The 21,003-nt window shown below is 47.0% G+C and overlaps 1 protein-coding gene across 2 annotated transcripts in view; it reads right to left on the bottom strand.

The window, feature by feature from the left end:
• Nucleotides 1–19,939, bottom strand: part of mon1a (MON1 secretory trafficking family member A) — a 58,351-nt gene extending 38,412 nt beyond the window's left edge. Inside the window, exons 1-2 of one of the 2 annotated variants that reach the window (XM_072472921.1) lie at nucleotides 19,685–19,939; nucleotides 3,955–4,100 (exon numbers count right to left, since the gene is read on the bottom strand). In XM_072472921.1, the coding sequence (XP_072329022.1) occupies nucleotides 3,955–4,081 (127 nt within the window). In that variant the 5' untranslated portion in view covers nucleotides 4,082–4,100; nucleotides 19,685–19,939. Of the gene's footprint in view, nucleotides 1–3,954; nucleotides 4,101–19,684 lie in introns of those variants that run through there. The other variant, XM_072472922.1, reaches the window with a different exon arrangement.
• Between the last annotated feature and the right edge of the window lie 1,064 nt (nucleotides 19,940–21,003).

Raw genomic sequence — 21,003 nt, 5'->3', positions numbered from 1 at the left:
CAACGAATGAACGGACATCGCGCCACAATCACCAGGCAGGAATGTTCCCTTCCAGTCGGGGAGCACTTCAGCAGTCAAGGGCATTCAGCCTCTGATCTCCGGGTAAGCGTTCTCCAAGGCGGCCTTCAGGACGTGCGACAACGCAGAATCGCCGAGCAGAAACTTATAGCCAAGTTCCGCACAAATGAGTGCGGCCTCAACCGGGACCTGGGATTCATGTTGCATTACATTCATCCCCCACCATCTGGCCTGCGAAATCCTACCAACTGTCCTGGCTTGATGTAATTCACACCTCTTTAACCTGGGGTTACCCCATCTCTGGGTCTGTAAAGATTTAATCACCTGCTAATGGTCGCATTCCAAGCATTGTTTGGCATCTTTGAATTTGTCTATATATGTGTTTCTGGAACATACCTCTTCATTCACCTGAGGAAGGAGCAGCGCTCCGAAAGCTAGTGACATCGAAACAAACCTGTTGGACTTTAACCTGGTGTTGTAAGACTTCGTACTGTGCTCACCCCAGTCCAACGCCGGCATCTCCACATCAAGATTAGCTTTAGATTAGGGTTTAAGATGAGCTTTTTGGACTCAATTTGTGCTTTTGCTTATTCTGTCTCGTTCTTTCATTGTGTAACTTTGGTTAATTGTAGGGCAGCACAGTGATGCAGTGGTTAGCACTGCTGCCTCAGGGTGCTGATGACCCGGGTTCGATCCAAATGCCCGTATGGAGTTCTCCCCAAGTCTGCGCGGGTCTCAACTATGAACACTTTAGTAAGCAGCTGGCTTTTGTATGTTCTGATATTGGGTTTTTTTTTTAAATTTATATTACCCAATTATTTTTTCCAATTTAGCGTGGCCAATCCACCTACTCTGCACTTTTTTGGGTTGTCGGGGCGAAACCCACGCAAACATGGGGAGAACGTGCAAACTCCACACGGACAGTGACCCAGAGCCAGGATCGAACCTGGGACCTCAGCGCCGTGGGGCAGCTGTGCTAACCACTAGGCCACCGTGCTGCCCTCTGTTCCTATAATGTTATTAAAACATGTTCTGATCAGTGTTTATACGTCACCAAATCGCAATTGTTCGCAATTTGCCTGTAGCTTTTTCGATTTTAACTTGGAGGATTTCCTGAAAATGAATGTTTTTATTTCTTTACAAAGTTACTCGTACAATGTTCAGTTGATTGCTAGATTGTTTAAAATGTCTTCTTTTCCCAGCCCAACCCGACCTATAAACAAATTGTTTGTACCAGTAAAGGAAGAAAAATGAAGTAACTTGAATACGAGCATTTTGCATTGTTTTGGAGATCCTCAAAGTAACTGCCTGTATTTTGTTTGAACCATGTACGTTCATGGAGTGCTATTCCCATCAAATAAATGTATTACCAATTGCAATTAGTTGGTATAATTTTGCATATGTAACTTACAAAATGTACCTTACACGATGTACCTTTTTAGAGTTTATGGGAAATGGACTATTTTTAATTCTAATTTTCTGTTAAATATGTTCCAAATAACTTGTTTGTTTACGATTTACACTTGTTCACTTGCTTACGTTCGCTTATACAAATGGAGGTGAATAGTGAACTCAGTGAGTAAAAGCATTATAGCTTGGATGAGGTTGCTCTCTAACATTGTGCCATCGTTTGTGTGTGAAGTTGGATCAAAGTAATAAAGGTGTTTTGTGAAGAAGCAGAACTCTTGTCTTTTTACTCTACAGCAACCCAGAAGCTAAAACATCCTCCTCCTTAAATATTCTGTATACATTGTCCTCTTCTTTTGTGAAGACAGGTGCAAAGTATTCGTTAAGAACCATACCCACATCCTCCACCCACACATTACCTTTTTGGTCTTTTATGGGCACTACTCTTTCTTTAATTATCCTCTTACTCTTAATGTATTGACCAAACATTTTGGGGCTTTCCTTGATTTTGCTTGCTGCCCTGTCTTTGCTATCCTCATTTCATTTTTCATATCACCCCTCCATTTTCCATACTCCTCAAGTCTATCTGTAGTATTGAGTTCACGGGTTGCACGATTTCTGTTGCACACCTCGTAAAAATCTGAAGAGATTGTCCATGGGAATCATTTCTTGCTTCCCGTCTTCCACCCTGCCAAATGCCCCCTTTTGGACACTCTCCGGTGAGTTTCCAAATTTGGCCATTATTCTATTTGTGAGGGAGGCACGGTGGCGCAGTGGTTAGCACTGCTGCCTCACAGCGCCAAGGACCCGGGTTCGATCCCGGCCCCGGCTCACTGTCCGTGTGGTGTTTGCACATTCTTCCCGTGTCTGAGTGGGTCTCACCCCCACAAACCAAAGATGTGCAGGTTAGGTGAATCGGCCCCGCTAAATTGCCCCTTAAATGGAAAAAAAGAATTGGGTGCTCTAAATGTTTTTTTTAAAGTAAATGTACGGGTCACAATCAAGAAGTTTAAAGATGATACAAAAATTGACCACTTGTTTAATAGTGAGGAGGATGGCTGTGGACTACAGGAAGATATCAATGGATTGGTCATGTGGGCAGAAACGTGTCAACTGGAATTCAACGCAGAGAATTGTAAGGTGATGGATTTTGGAGAGGTCAAACAGAGCAAGGGAATAGACAATAAATGGTAGGATACTGAGAGGTGTAGAGGAGGTGAGGGGCCTAGGAGTGAATATCAACAGATCGTAGCAGGTCGATAAAGTGGTTAAAAAGGCATATAGAATCCTTTCATTCATTAGCCAAGGTATTAGCCTCCCTAAGAGCAGGGAGGTTGTACTGGAACTATATCAAACATTAGTTAGGCCACAATTGAATACTGTATGCAGTTCTGGTCAGCTTATTACAGAAAGGATATAATTGCATTAGAGGGTAAAGAGATTTACGAGGATACTGCCAGGACTGGATCATTGCAGCGATGAGGAAAGATTGGATAGGTTAGGGTCGTTCTCCAAGGAACAGAGGAAGCTGAGGGGAGATTTGATTGAGACGTACAAATCTGTAAGGGGACTGAAGAGATTGGATGCGAAGGGCCTATTTACCTCAGCAGAGAGGGCAGTAAGTAGGAGACATAGATTTAAAATGATTGGCAGAAAGATTAGAAGGAGAATGAGGAATTCTTTTTACATCCAATAGCTTGCAGAGGTCTGAAACTCACTGACTGAAAGGGTGGTGGAGGCTGTAACCCTCAGCTCATTTAGAAGGGGTCTGGATATTCACCTCAAATTCCAGCAACCTGCAGGGTACCAGACCAAATTCTGGAAAGTGGGCTGGGTGGCCCGTTTTTGGCTGATGCAGGCGCGATGGGCCAAGTGGCCTCATTCAGAGCTGTAAATTTTCTATGATTCTGTGAAATGTTTAAAGTTGGGCAGCACAGTGGTGCAGTGGTTAGCACTGCTGCCTCAAGGGCGGCATGCAGCACGGTGGTTAGCACTGGGACTGTGGCGCTGAGGACACGGGTTCGAATCCCGGCCTTGGGTCACTGCCCGTGTGGAGTTTGCACATTCTCCCCGTGTCTGCGTGGGTTTCGCCCCCACAACCCAAAGATGTGCTGGTTAGGTGGATTGGCCACACTAAATTGCCCCTTAATTGGAAAAGAAAAATAATTGGCTACTCTAAATTTATATTTTAAAAAGCACTGCTGCCTCACGGTGCCGAGGACCCAGGTTCAATCCCAGCCCAGGGTCACTGTCTGTGTGGTGTTTGCACATTCTCCCCATGTCTGCGTGGGTCTCACCCCAACAACCCAAAGATGTGTACAGTAGGTGGATTGGCCATGCTAAATTGGCGCTGAATAATTTTTTTTAATGGATAAAGTAAACCAATAAGAGCCTTCAATACACTTCCTCAGTTGGAGGGTTAGAAAGTAAAGTTTAACTTTCAGGTACAATCCGTGCTCTCAAGTCAAGAATCTTGAATGCTCTCTCTCTTGCTCAATTTTTCCCTTACTCTGGATAAGAATGCCTTACCTGGCTCTGTGCCTTCCACCAGGCCGGGAGTGGGACTCTCCGATCTATTACTGCGCTGGAGTTCAGCTGGGGCCAAGGAACCATTGACCTCCCAAGGTACTTTCCTGTTGTGGACATCAGCCTCCATATTTGCATTCCTTTGGTGACTGTAGACAAGCAAAAGGACATCAGCTGTTAAGGGAAGAGTTCATTTATCAGATAACTAAATTCACAGGCCTGGAAATGATGAACCATCAGAGCTTGAAGGGGTCAGATATCACATCAGTGACAATGGCAAGGTGACGATGATGACTCTAACGGGATCATATTCCACCTACATCCCTTCGGTAGTTCAAGGTATTCCAGCATTATCCCAGAGATTGTCAATAAATCTATAGGCCTATTCCACAATTGTAAATGTTATATGATGAAGAGGGTGGGTTCAGTTCGCACACTTAATTAGACTGCAACCATGTGAATCAGGTTAATGCCAACAACAGGAGGTTTGATCCTATTTAGCTGCAATGGACTCAAAGCCTGCCTCCTCACCCTATCTGTAGTTCAAAAAAAATCACAGTTAAGTTGTTGTGGTTTGGCAGAAAAGTGGTTGGATGGCAGCACAGTGGCGCAGTGGGTTAGCCCTGCTGTCTCACGGCGCCAAGGTCCCAGGTTCAATCCCGGCTCTGGGTCACTGTCTGTGTGGAGTTTGCACATTCTCCCCGTGTTTGCGTGGGTTTCACCCCCACAACCCAAAGATGTGCAGGGTAGGTGGATTGCTCACGCTAAATTGTCCCTTAATTGGAAAAAATGAATTGGGCACTCAAAATTTATATTTTAAAAAAAGTGGTTGGATATGTACCTCAGGTTCCAGTAACCTGCAAGACTACAGACCAAACGTTGGAAAGTTGGATTAGTCGCTCACATAACAACTCTTTCACGTAATTAGGGGCTGGTTTAGCACAGTGGGCTAAACAGCGCGGGTTCAATTCACGTACCAGCCTCCCCGAACAGGCGCCGGAATATGGCAACTCGGGGCTTTTCACAGTAACTTCATTGAAGCCTATAAGCGATTATTATTAAATTAATTAATTGCACGTCAACTACTTTGGGTTAACCTGAAATATAAGGTTCTATACAAGTACAATGTCTATCTTTATATATTATTGAGGCTAGATGGGTGGCACGGTGGCGCAGTGGTTAGCACTGCTGCCTCAGAGCGCTAAGGACTCGATCCCGTTCGATCCCGGCCCCGGATCACTGTTCGTGTGGAGTTTGCACATTCTCCCCATGTCTGCGTGGGTTTCACCCCACAACCCAAAGATGTGCTGGTTAGGTGGATTGGCCACACTAAATTGCTCCTTAATTGGAAAAAAAAATAACTGGGTACTCTCAAAAAAAAATTAAGAACGTGCAGAGACAAGGTTAAGATGTTGGAGGGAGGGGTGGCATGTGGCACAGTGTTTAGCACTGGGACTGTGGTGCTGAGGACTCGGGTTCGAATCCCGGCCCTTGGTCACTGTCCGTGTGGAGTTTGCACATTCTCCCCGTGTCTGCGTGGCTTTCACCCATACAACCCAAATATGTGCTGGTTAGGTGGATTGACTATGATAAATTGCCCCTTAATTGGAAAAACTAAATAATTAGGTACTCCAAATTAAAAGGAAAAGATGTTGGAGGGTGCACATAAACCTCCAACCAACCCATCTTCTCAACCCTTCAAACACCACCTCCCCTCACATGTGACAGAGTTTGCAGATCGCACATTGAACTTATCATCCATTTCAGAACCAGAGTGAAGCAGGTCATTCTGAATCCTGGGCAGTGCCTGAGCACTCATGCTTTCTGTATGCTAAAGTGATAAATTAATTTTTTTTAGCTTTCCAAGTTTAAATGCTGACAGCAAAGGCAGCAGTGTATACAGACACTTACATTTATGTTACAAAATAGTGAAGGATTAACAGTATATTATGGAAAAGGGAATTTAATCTGATGTGGCAACACGACTCTCTGGCTCATCCACTCAGATTAATGGTACAATGTTACACAGATATCATGAAAATAGGCCTGCTGTCCTTCAGCCAAACAGACAGCTGAAGGGCAAGTAGCTTTCAGAGATATATAATCAAGACCTAAATGGACTAAAGGGGCTGGTTTAGCACAGTGGGCTAAATAGCTGGCTTGCAATGCAGAGCAATGCCAGTAGCACGGGTTCAATTCCCGTACCGGCCTCCCGAACAGGCGCTGGAATGTGGCGACTAGAGGCTTTTTACAGTAACTTCATCAAAGCCTACTTGTGACAATAAGTGATTATTATTATTAAATATAGCAAAGATGAATATACACAAATTAACATGTAAATAAAGCACAACGAGAAGGTGCGTGTGTCAGTAAAATATAGGTCAGCAATTTCCCGTATGTCAGCAATTTCCGTATGGCAAAAAGGATGTGTCACTATCAACAAAATGTATGTCTCCTGAGATAACGGTGATTCCCTGCCACCACTTTTCAGATAGGGACATTGGAAAGGTAAGCAAAAAGTGATCACTGCATTATCCGTGCACGCACATTCCCAGCAATCTGTTTGGTCTGTAATGCCAACTCTGCCCTGTTTTCTGTTCCCTAATGAATGGGTGCTGAGAGCAATTGTAGCTGCCTTCCTCCCCCAAGGCCCGGCCTTGGCCCAAGCTGACACGAACTTCACTGACCATCCCCGACCTTTAGCGCAGAGGGGACTAGTTGTTGGTCTGCGTTTTCCTTAGGCAGCACCTTCCAATCCGACGACCGCTATCATTAAGTAAGGAGAATGGTAGCAGATACCAGGGGACACCACCATAAGACATAGAAGCAGAATTAGGTCATTAACCCATCGAGTCTGCTCCGCCAGTCAATCATGGCTGATATGTTTCTCATAGCCATTTTCCTGCCTCCTCCCCATAACCCCTGATCCCTTATTAATCAAGAACCTATTTATCGCTGTCTTAAAGACACTCCGTGATTTGGCCTCCACAACCTTCTGCGGCAAAGAGTTCCGCAGATTCACCACCCTCTGGCTAAAGAAATTCCTCCCCATCTGTTTTTAAGGATCGTCCCTTCAGTCTGAGGCTGTGCCCTCAGGTTCTAGATTTTCCTCCAAGTAGAAAAATCCTCTCCACGTCCACTCTACCCAGGCCTCTCTGCATCCTGTAAGTTTCAATAAGATCTCCCCTCATCCTTCTAAACTCCAATGAATGCAGACCCAGAGTCCTCAACCACTCCTCATATGACAAGCTCTTCATTTCAGGAATCACCCTTGTGAACCTCCTCTGGACCCTTTCCATGACCTGCAAGTTCCCCTCCAAGCCACTCACCATCCTGGCTTGGAAATATATTGGCCGTTCCTTCACTGTCGCTGGGTCAAAACCCTGGACTCCTTCCCATCAGCGCTGTGGGTGTACCTACATCTCAGGGACTGTAGCGGTTCAAGGAAGCAGTTTACCACCACCTTCTCAAGGGCAACTAGGGATGAGCAATAAATGTTGGCCCAACCAGCGACGCTACATCCCATAAATTAATTTTTTTAAGACATTCTGAACCCGCTCCTCCCAGGAGAATTGCAGTTGACACCACAGATGGTAACCTATTCCAGGTACCATGCATTTATTAGTCAGTGATACATCTTACGTTTCTAGCCACTATTTTTTTTTAAATTTAGAGTACCCAATTATTTTTTTTCCAATTAAAGGGCTATAACCATGGCCAATCCACCTGACCTGCACACCTTTGGGTTTTGGGGGTGAAACCCACGCAGACAGAATGTGCAAACTCCACACAGACAGTGACCCAGGGCCGGGATTCGAATCAGGGTCCTCAGCGCCCCAGTCCCAGGGCTAACCACTGCACCACATACCGCCCCTTTCTAGCAATTTTATTTCCTAAAGTCTAGTCTGAGCCAGCCTGGGATTCGGCCATTGTAATGTACAGGCCTAATCCTATAGGCGGTATCCGAAAACAAATCAGAAATGTAGGGGTTTTAGATAAATGATATTCGATCTGTATGAGCAGGAAGCAAACATTGGGATTAGAGGCAGAGAGCTAGCGAGACAGTACCATATTTCTAATGCTTTCTGATGAATCACAATGAGTGCTTTCCCTAGAATGTTTAGTATGAAGAGGGCAGCATGGTGGCGCAGTGGGTTAGCACTGCGGCCTCACGGCGCCGAGGTCCCAGTTTCGATCCCAGCTCTGGGTCACTGTCCGTGGGGAGTTTGCATGTTTTGCGTGGGTTTCGCCCCCACAACCCAAAAATGTGCAAGCTAGGTGGATTAGCCACGCTAAATTGCCCCTTAATTGGAAAAAATGAATTAGGTACTCTAAATTTTAAAATTAAAAAATAAAAATAGTATGCATTAGTAAATTGTCCCTGGTGTTGCCCGAGGCTAGTTGCTGAATTGAAGGATTTTGCATCTAAAATAGGTTCAAAATGGCTGCAACTGCTGCTGCTTGGAGTTATTCCTGCCAGGGGATCTGCTGTCTTCGTATGTCACACTTGTCAGTCTTGCTCCTTCTTCACACATCAACTCAGCAACCCCTCTGTGACAACTACGCCTAGGTCCACTCCTCTTTCTGCTGCCCTCCACTTTGCACTCGAGGAGAGTGTGATGAAACGTGAACTATCATCTGTGCATATAATATAACCCAACTGTAAAAGCGCCAGGGTCCCAGGTTTGATTCCCGGCTTGGGTCACTGTCTGTGCGGAGTCCGCACGTTCTCCCTGTGTCTGCGTGGGTTTCCTCCGGGTGCTCCGGTTTCCTCCCACAATTCCTGAAAGACGTGCTGTTACATAAGAACATAAGAACGGGGCAGCATGTATGTATAGATTACAACTCTAGCATCCGACCACTAGGTGGCATGAGCAGAAAGGAACGTCACTGAAACACAGCAAGTGTGCAGCAGAACGTGGAGAGCAGGCATAGAGTCCAGTCACGTATCGAGTAGCGCCTTCGTCAATAGTAATTAATACTAGTTAATCATAATTATTTGTATTTAGTCATAGTATCCAACTGTACTTAACGTTCACATCGTGTTTAGTTAGTTAATAAATAGTTTTGTTCTTTAACAAAGCCGTATGTTCCCTAATTGATTCAACCACAAAGACAACGCCATCTGTGAACGTAGAGAACATAACAGAGAGATCTCTGTAGCTTTTCAGCTCTGATCAAATGGCTGAAATGGGGACATTTTGTTTCTGGATGCCGCCTTTTAAGAGTTATTTTTTGCTCTTAGAAATTCAAGCACCTCTTCATTTGTCGTATGGTCTATATGTGGAACTTTAAGCACGGGCGGGATTCTCCGGGCCCCCAGCCACGTGTTTCTCCGCGGCGCGCCGTTCACTGGCGGCGGGATTCTCTCTTCCCGCCGCTTGACAACGGGATTTTCCCATTGAAGCCACCCCACACCATCGGGAAACCTGCGGGTGGGGGTGCATTGCCAGTGAGGAACAAAGAAACCCAACGGCCGGGTAATTCCGGCCCATATTTCTCAGCATCCACATTCCAAGGTCTTTATTGTTTTCCACAGATCTTTTCTTATTGTCCAGCTCTCTGAGACAGACAGGAAAGTGAATAGAATGTAATGTCTTATGAGGTTTTTTTTCCTTGTTCCAGCCTTGAGTAGAATCTCAACCCAAGACGAAGTAACAACAGAGTATCTAAACGCCGGGCGGCACGAGGCACAGTGGTTAGCACTGCTGCCTATGGCGCTGAGGACCCGGGTTCGAATCCCAGCCCTGGGTCACTGTGCGTGTGGAGTTTGCACATTCTCCTCGTGTCTGCGTGGGTTTCACCCCACAACCCAAAGATGTGCAGGGTAGGTGGATTGGCCACGCTAAATTGCCCCTTAATTGGAAAAAAAATAATTGGATACTCTAAATTTATTTTTTTAAAGTATCTAAACGCCCTCGGAGAACAGAATTAGAAGCGACAACAGAAATTTGTGATCAATTATATACCAAAGGATATATTTCACATGAAACATCGGTTATTCGCTAAATTACAACATGGCGGGTAAGAGGTGGCCACAGAGCCACCTAGTGGTCCAGGTCTGCAGCTGACAGCAAATCCAACGCAAAATAAAAAGATGGCAGCAAAACGTGACCTAAAATTGCGGCAAAGGGAAGTAGGTTTGTGTACCAGGAGTGTGTGCCTGTGCCAGGTTTATAATACATTAATCGATTGTGATATGGTATCCATATTACCATATTACTACAACCAGAACAGCAATACTCTTTTTTAAAATAAATTTAGAGTACCCAGGGCAGCACCGTGGCGCAATGGTTAGCATTGCTGCCTCACGGCGCCAAGGTCCCAGGTTCAATCCTGTCTCTGGGTCACTGTCCGTGTGGAGTTTGCACATTCTCCCCGTGTTGGCGTGGGTTGCGGCCCCACAACCAAGAGATGTGCAGGGTACGTGGATTGGCCACGCTAAATTGCCCCTTAGAGTCCAATAATGTGGGCTTGTGGGGATAGGCCAAAGCATTGGACCTAGTTAGGGTGCTCTTTCAGAGGGTGGGTGGACCGAATGGCCTCCTTCTGCACTGCAGGGATTCTAATGATGCTATCCAGCAGCAAGGTGTGGCCTAGCATAGCAGGAGTGGAAAGTAAGAAAACAACACTTTACAATGACGGAGTGGACAATGGAGCGCACGCTTAAACAGTAATGCAAAAACCATGGAGCTATTTCCAGTTAGTTTCCAAGTGTATTGAATTCCTACTGTTAAACAACACCTCAATGCGGTCTCTGCATAATGGAATTATTAATTGTGTGCAGAAGATATTGAGGAATGCTACCACAGTCAGCACTGTTTTACTTCCAGCGTCTTTATCATTCTTGCACCTTCAGACAAATATACCAATGTACAATGTTCCATCTGAATTAGGAACAGGAGTAGCCACTCGGCCCCTCATGCCTGCTTCGCCATTCAATATAATCATGGCTGATCTGATTCTGGCCGCAACTCCACATAATACCTACCACCGATAACCTTTGACTCCCTAGAGGTCTAGAATCTATATACTTTTGCCTAAAAATATTCATTCAGCCTGCCTCTACTACTTTCTCAGGAAGAGAGTTCCAAAGATTCACCACCCTTTGAGAGAAAAATGTCTCCACATCTCCGTCTTAGTGGGAGACCCCGGCCGGGATCTCCGGCGGGATGGAGTGACGAGAACCACTCCGGCGTCGGGCCACCCCAATGGTACGGATTTCTCCGCACCTTTAGGGACCAAGCCCTCACCTTGAGGGGCTAGGCCCGCACCGGAGTGGTTGGCGGGCCGCCAGCCGGTGGGAATGGCCTATGGTGCCACGCCAGCTGGGGCCGAAAGGAGTTCGCCGGGCGGCGGAAGTCTGCGCATGCGCGGGAGCATCAGCGGCTACTGACGTCATCCCCGCACATGCGCAGGGGGGTGGGTGGCTCTTCCGCGTCGGCCATGGTGAAGGCTGCGGCCAAGGCGGAGGGAAAAGAGTGCCCCCACGGCACAGGCCCGCCCGCGGATCGCTAGGTCCCGATCGCAGGCTCGGCCACCATGGGAGCACCCCCCAGGGCCAGATCGCCCTGCGCCCCCCCCCAGGACCCCGGAGCCCGCCCGCGCCGCCTAGTCCCGCCAGGAAGAGAGGTGGTTTGATCCTCGCCGGTGAGACTGGCACTCCAGCAGCGGGACTTCGGCCCATCGCGGGCCGGAGAATCGCCGGGGGTAGGGGGCGCCGACCGGCGCCGCGCGATTCCCGCCCCCACCGAATATCCGGTGCTGGAGAATTCGGCAACCGGCGGGGGCGGGTTTCACGCCAGCCCCCGGCGATTCTCCAACCCGGCGGGGGGTCGGAGAATCCCCCCCCCCCCCCCCCCCCCCACCGTTTAAAAAAAATATTTTTATTAAACCGTTTCATTAGATTCAAACAGTAGAACATAATACAAAACAGATGCTTCAAGTAATTATATAAAATAATACAATCAACAAACACGAACACATCCAATCATACGCTCCCCCCCTCATATTGAACAATACTAAACCCTTTAACAGCTGATGGTGACTAAATCCTTGAAAAACTGGAAATGAATGGCTGCCATCTTAGGTAGAACCCTTCTACCGACCCCCTAACGGTGTACTTGACCTTCTCAAAATGTAGAAACTCCACGAAGGTCACCCAACGAAGTCGAGGCACTGGGCGGAGTACGAAACCTCCACCCAAGCAGAACTCATCTCCGGGCTATTAACGAGGCAAAGGCGAGGACATCAGCTTTCACCCTCCTCTGCAGCACCGTTAAGTCCGACACCTCGAAAATGGTCACCCGCGGAAAAGGTTTCAGCTCGACATTGAGAATCCCTGATATGGGGCTAAAATAAGAGATCCAAAAGTTTCATGTGAACTTGGGAACATGGGAACTGAGGCATGGGATTCACGGTGATTTAGCAGTTTGGATCAGAAATTGGCTAGCTGGAAGAAGACAAAGGGTGGTGGTTGATGGGAAATGTTCAGACTGGAGTCCAGTTACTAGTGGTGTACCACAAGGATCTGTTTTGGGCCACTGCTGTCTGTCATTTTTATAAATGACCTGGAGGAGGACGTAGAAGGATGGGTGAGTAAATTTGCAGATGACACTACAGTCGGTGGAGTTGTGGACAGTGCGGAAGGATGTTACAAGTTACAGAGGGACATAGGTAAGCTGCAGCGCTGGGCTGAGAGGTGGCAAGTGGAGTTTAATGCAGAAAAGTGTGAGGTAATTCATTTTGGAAGGAATAACAGGAAGACAGAGTACTGGGCTAATGGTAAGATTCTTGGCAGTGTGGATGAGCAGAGAGATCTCGGTGTCCATGTACATAGATCCCTGAAAGTTGCCACCCAGGTTGTGAGGGTTGTTAAGAAGGTGTATGGTGTGTTAGCTTTTATTGGTAGAGGGATTGAGTTTTGGAGCCATGAGGTCATGTTGCAGCTGTACAAAACTCTGGTGCGGCTGCATTTGGAGTATTGCGTGCAATTCTGGTCGCCGCATTATAGGTAGGATGTGGAAGCATTGGAAAAGGTGCAGAGGAGATTTACCAGAATGTTGCCTGGTATGGAGGGAAGATCTTATGAGGGAAGGCTGAGAGACTTGAGGCTGTTTTCGTTAGAGAAGGTTAAGAGGAGACTTAATTGAGGCATACAAGATGATCAGAGGATTAGATAGGGTGGACAGTGAGAGCCTTTTTCCTCGGATGGTGATGTCTAGCACGAGGGGACATAGCTTTAAATTGAGGGGAGATAGATATAAGACAGATGTCAGAGGTAGGTTCTTTACTCAGAGAGTAGTAAGGGCGTGGAATGCCCTGTCTGCAACAGTAATGGACTCGCCAACACTGAGGGCATTCAAATGGTCATTGGATAGACATATGGATGATAAGGGGAATAGTGTAGATGGGCTTTAGAGTGGTTTCACAGGTCGGCGCAACATCGAGGGCCGAAGGGCCTGTACTGCACTGTAATGTTCTATGTTCTATGTTCTAACTTGGGACAAGACCAGAACATATGAGTATGGTTAGCCGGCCCTCGGGAATACCGCTCACACCTATCGTCCACTCCCGGAAAAAAACACTCACCCTTGCCTTGGTCAGATCTGCCCTGTGCACCACCCTGAACTGGATCAAACCAAGCTGGGCACAGGAGGATGGAGAGTTGACCTTAAGAAGAGCCTCACTCCACACCTCCTCCAGAATAGGACACAATTCACCCTCCCATTTTATCTTCACTTCAATGGAGCCAACTCCGCTGATATGATCTGACCACAAATACCCGAAATACACCTCCTACCAGACCCAGCCAAATCCTCTTCAACAGGGAGGATGGTGCCGGGTGAAATGAGGAATGGTCTTCCACAAAAAATCACAAATCTGGAAGAATCTAAACAAATTGGTCGCAGAGAGCTGAAAAATCTTCCTACAGCTCCTCAAAACTGGCAAACCCTCTCTCCACAAACAAGTCCTCAAACCGGTCCAGACCCTTTCCCTCCCGTGTCCTAAACGTTGAGTCCAAGCTCGCCGGCATAAAGAGATAGGGGCTAACAACAGCATGTGGCTAGATTTTAAATGCTGGCTGAACTGCTTCCAGGTTCTCAGGGTGGACACCACCAGCGGATTCGAAGAAAATCTCGCAGGAGAGAACGGACACAAGACAGTCAGTGAAGCACCCAAACTAGAGCCCCTGTCTGAACTCACCTCCATTTTACCCCAAATGGAACACAGGTCACTAAGCCACCTCAATACTTTCTCAATATTTGCTGCCCAATAATAAAATAAAATATTGGATAAATGTAAACCCCCCAACTGTTTATCCCGCTGGAGAAGTGCCCTACGGATCCTTGGGGTCTTCCCACACAAATAGAAGAGGACACTAACTTGTTAACCCCAGCAAAAAAAGATTTAATGGGAGAAGTGGGGAGACACTGAAAGAAAAAATATCTCAAGAGGACATTCATTTTAATAGCCTGGACCCTGCCTGTCAAGGATAGAGGGAGGTTGTCCCACTTCTGTAAGTCAGACTTGCCCCATTCACCAGACTGGCATCATTTAATTGAGGGAGTAAGGCCCAGACGTAGGCCACCCGCATTCCCAGATAACGAAAGCTACATCTGGCCAAGCGAAAGACAACATGCCCAGATAGGCTAACCTCCCCAGGGGGGTTAACCAGAAAGTATTCGCTCTTGTCCAAATTCAACTTATACCCAGAACAGGAGCAAAAACTCCGAAGTAGCTTCATTATCTCACCAGATCATCTGCTTACAAGGACACGGTGGTACAGTGGTTAGCACTGCTGCCTCACAGCGCCAGGGAACCTGGGTTTGATTCCGAACTCAGGTAACGGTCTGTGTGGAGTTTGCACAGTCACCCCGTGTCTGCATGGGTTTCGCCCCCACAACCCAAAGATGTGCAGGGTAGGTGCATTGGTCACACTAAATTGCCCCTTAATTGGAAAATCTAAGCCACAGATACTTACTGCAAAGATGTTTGCCCCGTATCTCCCCCACATTGTGCAGTCACAACACATCGCCATCTTCATTTTGTGTTCATTAATTTTTTTTAAAATAAATTTATAGTACCCAATTATTTTATTTTCCAATTAAGGGGCAATTTAGCATGGCCAATCCATCCAACCTGCACATCTTTGGGGTGAAACCCACACAGACATGGAGAGAATGTGCAAACTCCACATGGACAGTGATGCAGGACCAGGATTCGAACCCGGGTCCTCAGCGCCACAGTCCCAGTGTTAACCACTGCGCCACATGCCACCCTATTCATTTATTTTTAACTAAATGAGAATTAATAAAAACTGTTGCTCCCAATAACCTTTGCTACTGCTGGTAAACCTTCCTACACCTAATAAGACTGTGCAATCAACAAATAAGTTTTGAAGCTAAATGAGCAAAATCATAGAATAGAATTACTACAGTGCAGGGCAGCAATGTGGCGCAGTGGTTAGCACTGTTGCCTCACGGCACTGAGGACCCTGGTTCGATCCCGGCCCCGGATCACTGTCCCTGTGGAGCTTGCACATTCTCCCCATCTCTGCGTGGGTCTCACCTCCACAACCCAAAACGATGTGCAGGGTAGGTGGATTGGCCACACTAAATAGCCCTTAATTGGGAAAAAAAAGAATACTCCGAATGTTTTAAAAAAGTATCACAACAGTACAGAAAGAGACCATTCAGCCCATCAAGAGTACACTGACCCTCTGGAAGGGCACGCTAACTAGGCCCATCCCCCAACCCTATCCCCGTAACCCCACCAAACTTGTTGGACACTAAGGGGCAATTTAGAATGGCCAATCTTCCTTGGACTTTGGGAAGAAATTGGAGCACCCGGATGAAACCCACATAGACACAGGGAGAAGATGTAAACTCCACACAGTCACCCAAGGTCGGAATCGAACCCAGGTTCCTGGTGCTGTGAAGCAAAAGTGGTAACCACTGTGCCACCCTGCCGCCCCAAACCAATCACTTATCTGTTTTCCTGTGATGTCACATTTTGGTTTATTTCAGGAGGCTGAAGCTCCACTTTGGAACTACAAACTGGACTGAACTGGACTGAACTGGATTAGATATCTCATCGAGCTGGTTACTGCCTCCAGGTCCTTTTTCCGCCTGCTCTTAAATACTACACTTTTATTTTGTTCAGTCATGGAATGTGGATGTCTATTGCGAGGCTACTGTTTAATGCCCATCCCAAATTGCCCCTGAGAAGATGTGGTGAGCTGCCTTGTTAACCAAGCTGCTTGCCAAGTCAATTTAAGAGGGCAGCTATGAATAAACCACATTGTTCTGGGTGTGGCGTCACATACAAACCAGACCAGGTAAAGACAGCAAAATGCCTTCACTAAAGGACAAGAGTGAACCAAATGGGCTTTAACCACAATCTTGTCACCATTACCAAGACTAGCTTTTTATTTCAGATTTATTTAATTAATTGAATTTAAATTCCTCAGCGGCCATGGTGGAATATGAACTCTTGGGCGGAAATTCATCGCCCCGTCGTGATGGGGCAGGGCTGGAAAATGCAGTGAGCTTTCTAAAACTCCTTGACTTCAGAGGGATCCCGCCAGCGGAAAATCCCTTAAATTTCCACCCCATAGGGCAGCACGGTGGCACAGTGGGTTAGCCCTGCTGCCTCACGGCGCAGAGGTCCCAGGTTCGATCCCGGCTCTGGGTCACTCTCCGTGAGGAGTTTGCACATTCTCCCCGTGCTTGCGTGGGTTTCGCCCCCACAACCCAAAGATGTGCAGGGTAGGTGGATTGGCCACACTAAATTGCCCCTTAATTGGAAAAAATGAATTGGGTACTCTAAATTTATAAAAAATAAATAAAAATAAAAATAGAAAAATTTAAATTTTAAAAAAATTCCACCCCATGTCTCCAGATCAAGCCTGAGAATTACTAATCCTGTAATAACAGTGCCTATTGAGAGGGCGGCACAGTGGTTAGCACTGCTACCTCACGGCGCCGAGGACCTCGGTTCGATCCCAGCCCGGGTCACTGTCCTTGTGGACTTTGCACATTCTCCCCGTGTCTGCGTGGGTCTTACCCCCACAACACAAAAAAATGTGCAGGGTAGGTGGATTTACCAAGCTAAATAGCCCTTTAATTGCAATAAAAAAGAATTGGGAATTTAAATTTATTTTAAAAAACAATGACTATTGGGCCCATGTCATTGCGTCTATTACCCATCGTATCTTATTCTTCTTCAAAATAATTTGATGCATTTGAACTGGGTTCGTTCTTTGCTTTTCTGCCTCCTAAGGATGATGGTTAGATTTCAAAAACAGAATCATACGGGAGCACCAGTGACCACCTCATTTTGTCTACAAATATACTTTCATACAATGCGAAACTCTAGTTTTTGGATACATGCTCATCATGTGACACACACACACACCTCTCCACCCCCACGTGATTAACCCTGCCACCTTCATGCAGATCAGAATATCATAGCCAAAGGAGGGGTGGGCTGGTGAATGGAGTTAAGTCACTGATCAACCATGGTCTCATTGAGTGACGGGACAGTTCAAGACTGAATGGCCTCCTCTTGTTCCTATGTTCCTACAAGAGAAAGGGTGCATGGATATTAAAAGGTCGACTCATTGCAACATGGAACATGGTTGCTTGCTTTTCTTTTAAAAAGTGCAACAATTTTGTGCTGAAAATGATGAGAAGGATTTGAGATAGAGGATAGGGAGAAACTGTTCCCAGTGGCAGGAGGGTCAGTAACCAGATTTATAATAATTGGCAAAAAAAAAAGCCGGGGAGAGATGAGGAATTTATTTACCTCATTGCGTTGTCATGGGGGATATGGTGGTGTGGTGGTAATTTCACTAGACCAGCAATCCAGGGCCCTATGCTAATTCTGGGGCACAGGTTCAAATCCCTCCATAGCAGTTAAATGTATTTATTTTTTAATCTGGAACCGAAAGCTAGCCTCAGTAAAAATGAAATGGTCATTGATTGTTGTAAAAAAAAAAATCGATCTGATTCACGAATGCCCTTCAGGGAAGGAAACCTGCCCTCCTTATCCAGTCTGGCCTACATGTGACTCCAGACCCCGCAGCAATGTGGTTGACTCTTAACTGTTCTCTTAAATGGCCTAGCACACCACTCAATTCAAGGGCAATTAGGGATGGGCAGCAATGATGGGCTGAATGGCCTCTTCTGTGCTGTACAATTTTACAACTTGGAAAGAGGATGGGAGTAGATTTCAGCCCTTGCCACTTGGGTAGAAATCTGTCAAAGAAGAGCGGCCTTGCTGTCTCACCAGAATGAAAATCAAGCAAAGCCTTTCTGAAGGCCTCGTATTCAGATTGGGGGGGGGGGGCAGTTAGCTCGGCTGGCGAGACGGTTGGCATGTGGTTCTGCCAACTGTGTGGGGTTCGATCCCCGTTCTCGCTGAGGTAGACGTTGGGGGGGGGCCTCTCCTCATCCTGCCCTATAGCAAAATAATGGCTTCAGCGAGGGGGTCCCCAAAAAACAATGACGATGCTACCTGGGGAAGAAGACAAATTCAGGTTTTCAGCCGGAGGAGGGGAAGGTGGAAATCTATCCGCGGGCAGATTCCGTGTGACCCAACTTCTGAACCCTGCAGCGATGGTCCCCTCACAGTGGCAGTTTGGCATGGGACTAAGTTACTGATCAATAACTGGAGTGCTGCCAAAGAGAGTAGTTCAGGTGCTTCCCTCTCAAAGGGGAAGTTGGTCGCCTAAAAATATAACCCAGAAGGCAAACCACCCATGCACGTCTGAAACTGGCGGCGGAGCAACATTGTACACCTCCCCACCCTACCCCTATCTTTTTTTAAATTTAGAGTACCCAATTATTTTTTTCCAATTAAGGGGCAATTTAGAGTGGCCAATCCACCTACCCTGCACATCTTTGGGTTGTGGGGGCGAAACCTGCGCAAACACGGGGAGAATGTGCAAACTCCACACGGACAGTGACCCAGAGCCGGGATCGAACCTGCGACCACGACGCCGTGAGATAGCAGTGCTAACCCACTGCGTTACCGTGCTGCCCGCTCTGTGACCCCCATCTTCACCCCCACCACCAGTGGGGAATGGTATGTGGAGTACGGGGGGGGGGGAGGGGGGAGAGGAATGGAAAGTGAACAAACACTCAAATCAATACTAGGACTGAAGGAAGGAAGGACACTGCATCTTTCTTATCTTAACTCACCAGCAACCTCTGGTCCTGCCACTGAGACAGGGTGGGTGAGGTGATCAGCTCTGGGTTCCTCTTTCCGACCTAAAACTGGCAGCTAAGGCGAGGAACACATGGTTTGATTATTTTGAATCGAAAATCCCAAATGCAGGCGATGTACACCTAGCCCAATCCCACCCACCTCCTCTGGGTCTGCACTGTCTCTCTCTCTCTCTGTGTCTCTCTTTCCTTCTCACATCTCTCATGCCGATTAACAGCAGGGGATTTGAAACAAAAACACAAAAGGCCGGTGTCAGCAGCTGGGAATGCATTGTCTGCACCCACGCTGGGGGAACTCATGCAGCGTTTAAGGTTCCCCCAATGACTGTACCTGGCAATTTGCCCCTGTACCATTCTGCTCCCACCGACAGTGCTAAAACAGAGACGGAACCAACCCGATAAATAACTGCAGGAAACCTGTTTTATTTCGCACCCTGCTCATCATTAATTGCTGATGATATCATTCACTGAAACAGACAATGCAGTCGGTTAGTGTCACAAACCTGCTTAATCTTCAGGCCTTTCTTTCTGCAGGTTCTGGCAGGCAAAAAGGGCTGAGTTTTAGATGTGTGCAGTTGGTTCTCTTCTCTCGCAGTTCCTCGCTGTTTGGGTTTTTGGTGTTGGGGGGGGGGTTCCTCTCTCTCTCTGTCTTTACAGTGTGTATGTGTGTGGCTGCCGTCCCCCCGCTCCGCCTCTGCGATCTGTCCAGAGTCCAGCAGGACGTCTCAATGTCTCTCGGAAACTTACTCCTTGCATCATAGAGGTCAAAGCCAGCTTTGGCAATGAGTCAAGAGCTGCTCTCCCTCCCCCCTCGGCAGCAGCTTGCTGGGACATGTAGTTCACAGTGAACCCACAGCAGCAGTGGATCATCGACCCGGCGTTGCCTCCCTCAATGTCCCTGAGCCAACCTGTGGTCTTCAAACTGGCCATCAGGAAGCACCTTATTCCACACAATTGGTGCAAGAAATGGGGAATTATTTGCCCCCTCCGGGCCAAAGACAGTTTATTTTTTTGTTTTTAATAAATTTAGAGTGCCCAATTATTATTTTTTTTCCAATTAAGGGGCAATTTAGCGTGGCCTATCCACCTAACCAGCATATCTTTGGGTTGTGGGGTGAAACCCACGCAAACACAGGGAGAATGTGCAAACTCCACACGGACAGTGAGCCCAGGGCCAGGATTCGAACCCGGGTCCTCAGCGCCGCAGTCCCAGTGCTCACCACTGCACTGCCGTGCTGCCCTAAGACAGTTTATTTCAACATGGAGGCCGATCAGGTGGAGAATGCACTTAGCACAGTGTCCTGGGCTATATAAAGGAAGGAGTGGAGTACAAACAGGAATTGCCAACTCCGATTCAATGCATTCCTGGAGGTTTCATCACAAAGGGATTTTCACAGTAACTTCATCGCAGTATTAATTTAAGCCTACTTGTGACAATAAAGATTATTATTATTATTATTATTAAGATGTGCCCCACACTCCAGCCATTCGTTGGCCAACACATCCATCCTTGTGACACTCTGCCTTCCCACAGCTAATTAGAAAGCAAAAAACACACATTATGCTATTGGATGATGGTTGACAGCTTTCCTGTCCAATTTTCAATCTTTTTTGCCTGGTAAAGAGAAATAAGACCAGAGGAACAGGAGTAGGCCATTCGGCCCCTCAAACCTTCTCCGCCATTCAATAGGATAGTGGCTGAACCAACATGGGCTGCACGGTAGCACGATAGTTAGCACTGTTGCTTCACAGCATCAGAACCCAAGGTTCGATTCCCGGCTTGGGTCACTGTCTGTGCGGAGTCTGCACTTTCTCCCGTGTC

Source organism: Scyliorhinus torazame, chromosome 13, assembly GCF_047496885.1.
Source record: "Scyliorhinus torazame isolate Kashiwa2021f chromosome 13, sScyTor2.1, whole genome shotgun sequence".
NCBI classification, from domain to species: domain Eukaryota; kingdom Metazoa; phylum Chordata; class Chondrichthyes; order Carcharhiniformes; family Scyliorhinidae; genus Scyliorhinus; species Scyliorhinus torazame.
The sequence above is the reverse complement of the archived record's forward strand: the minus strand, read 5'-3'. Positions and strand labels throughout refer to the sequence as shown.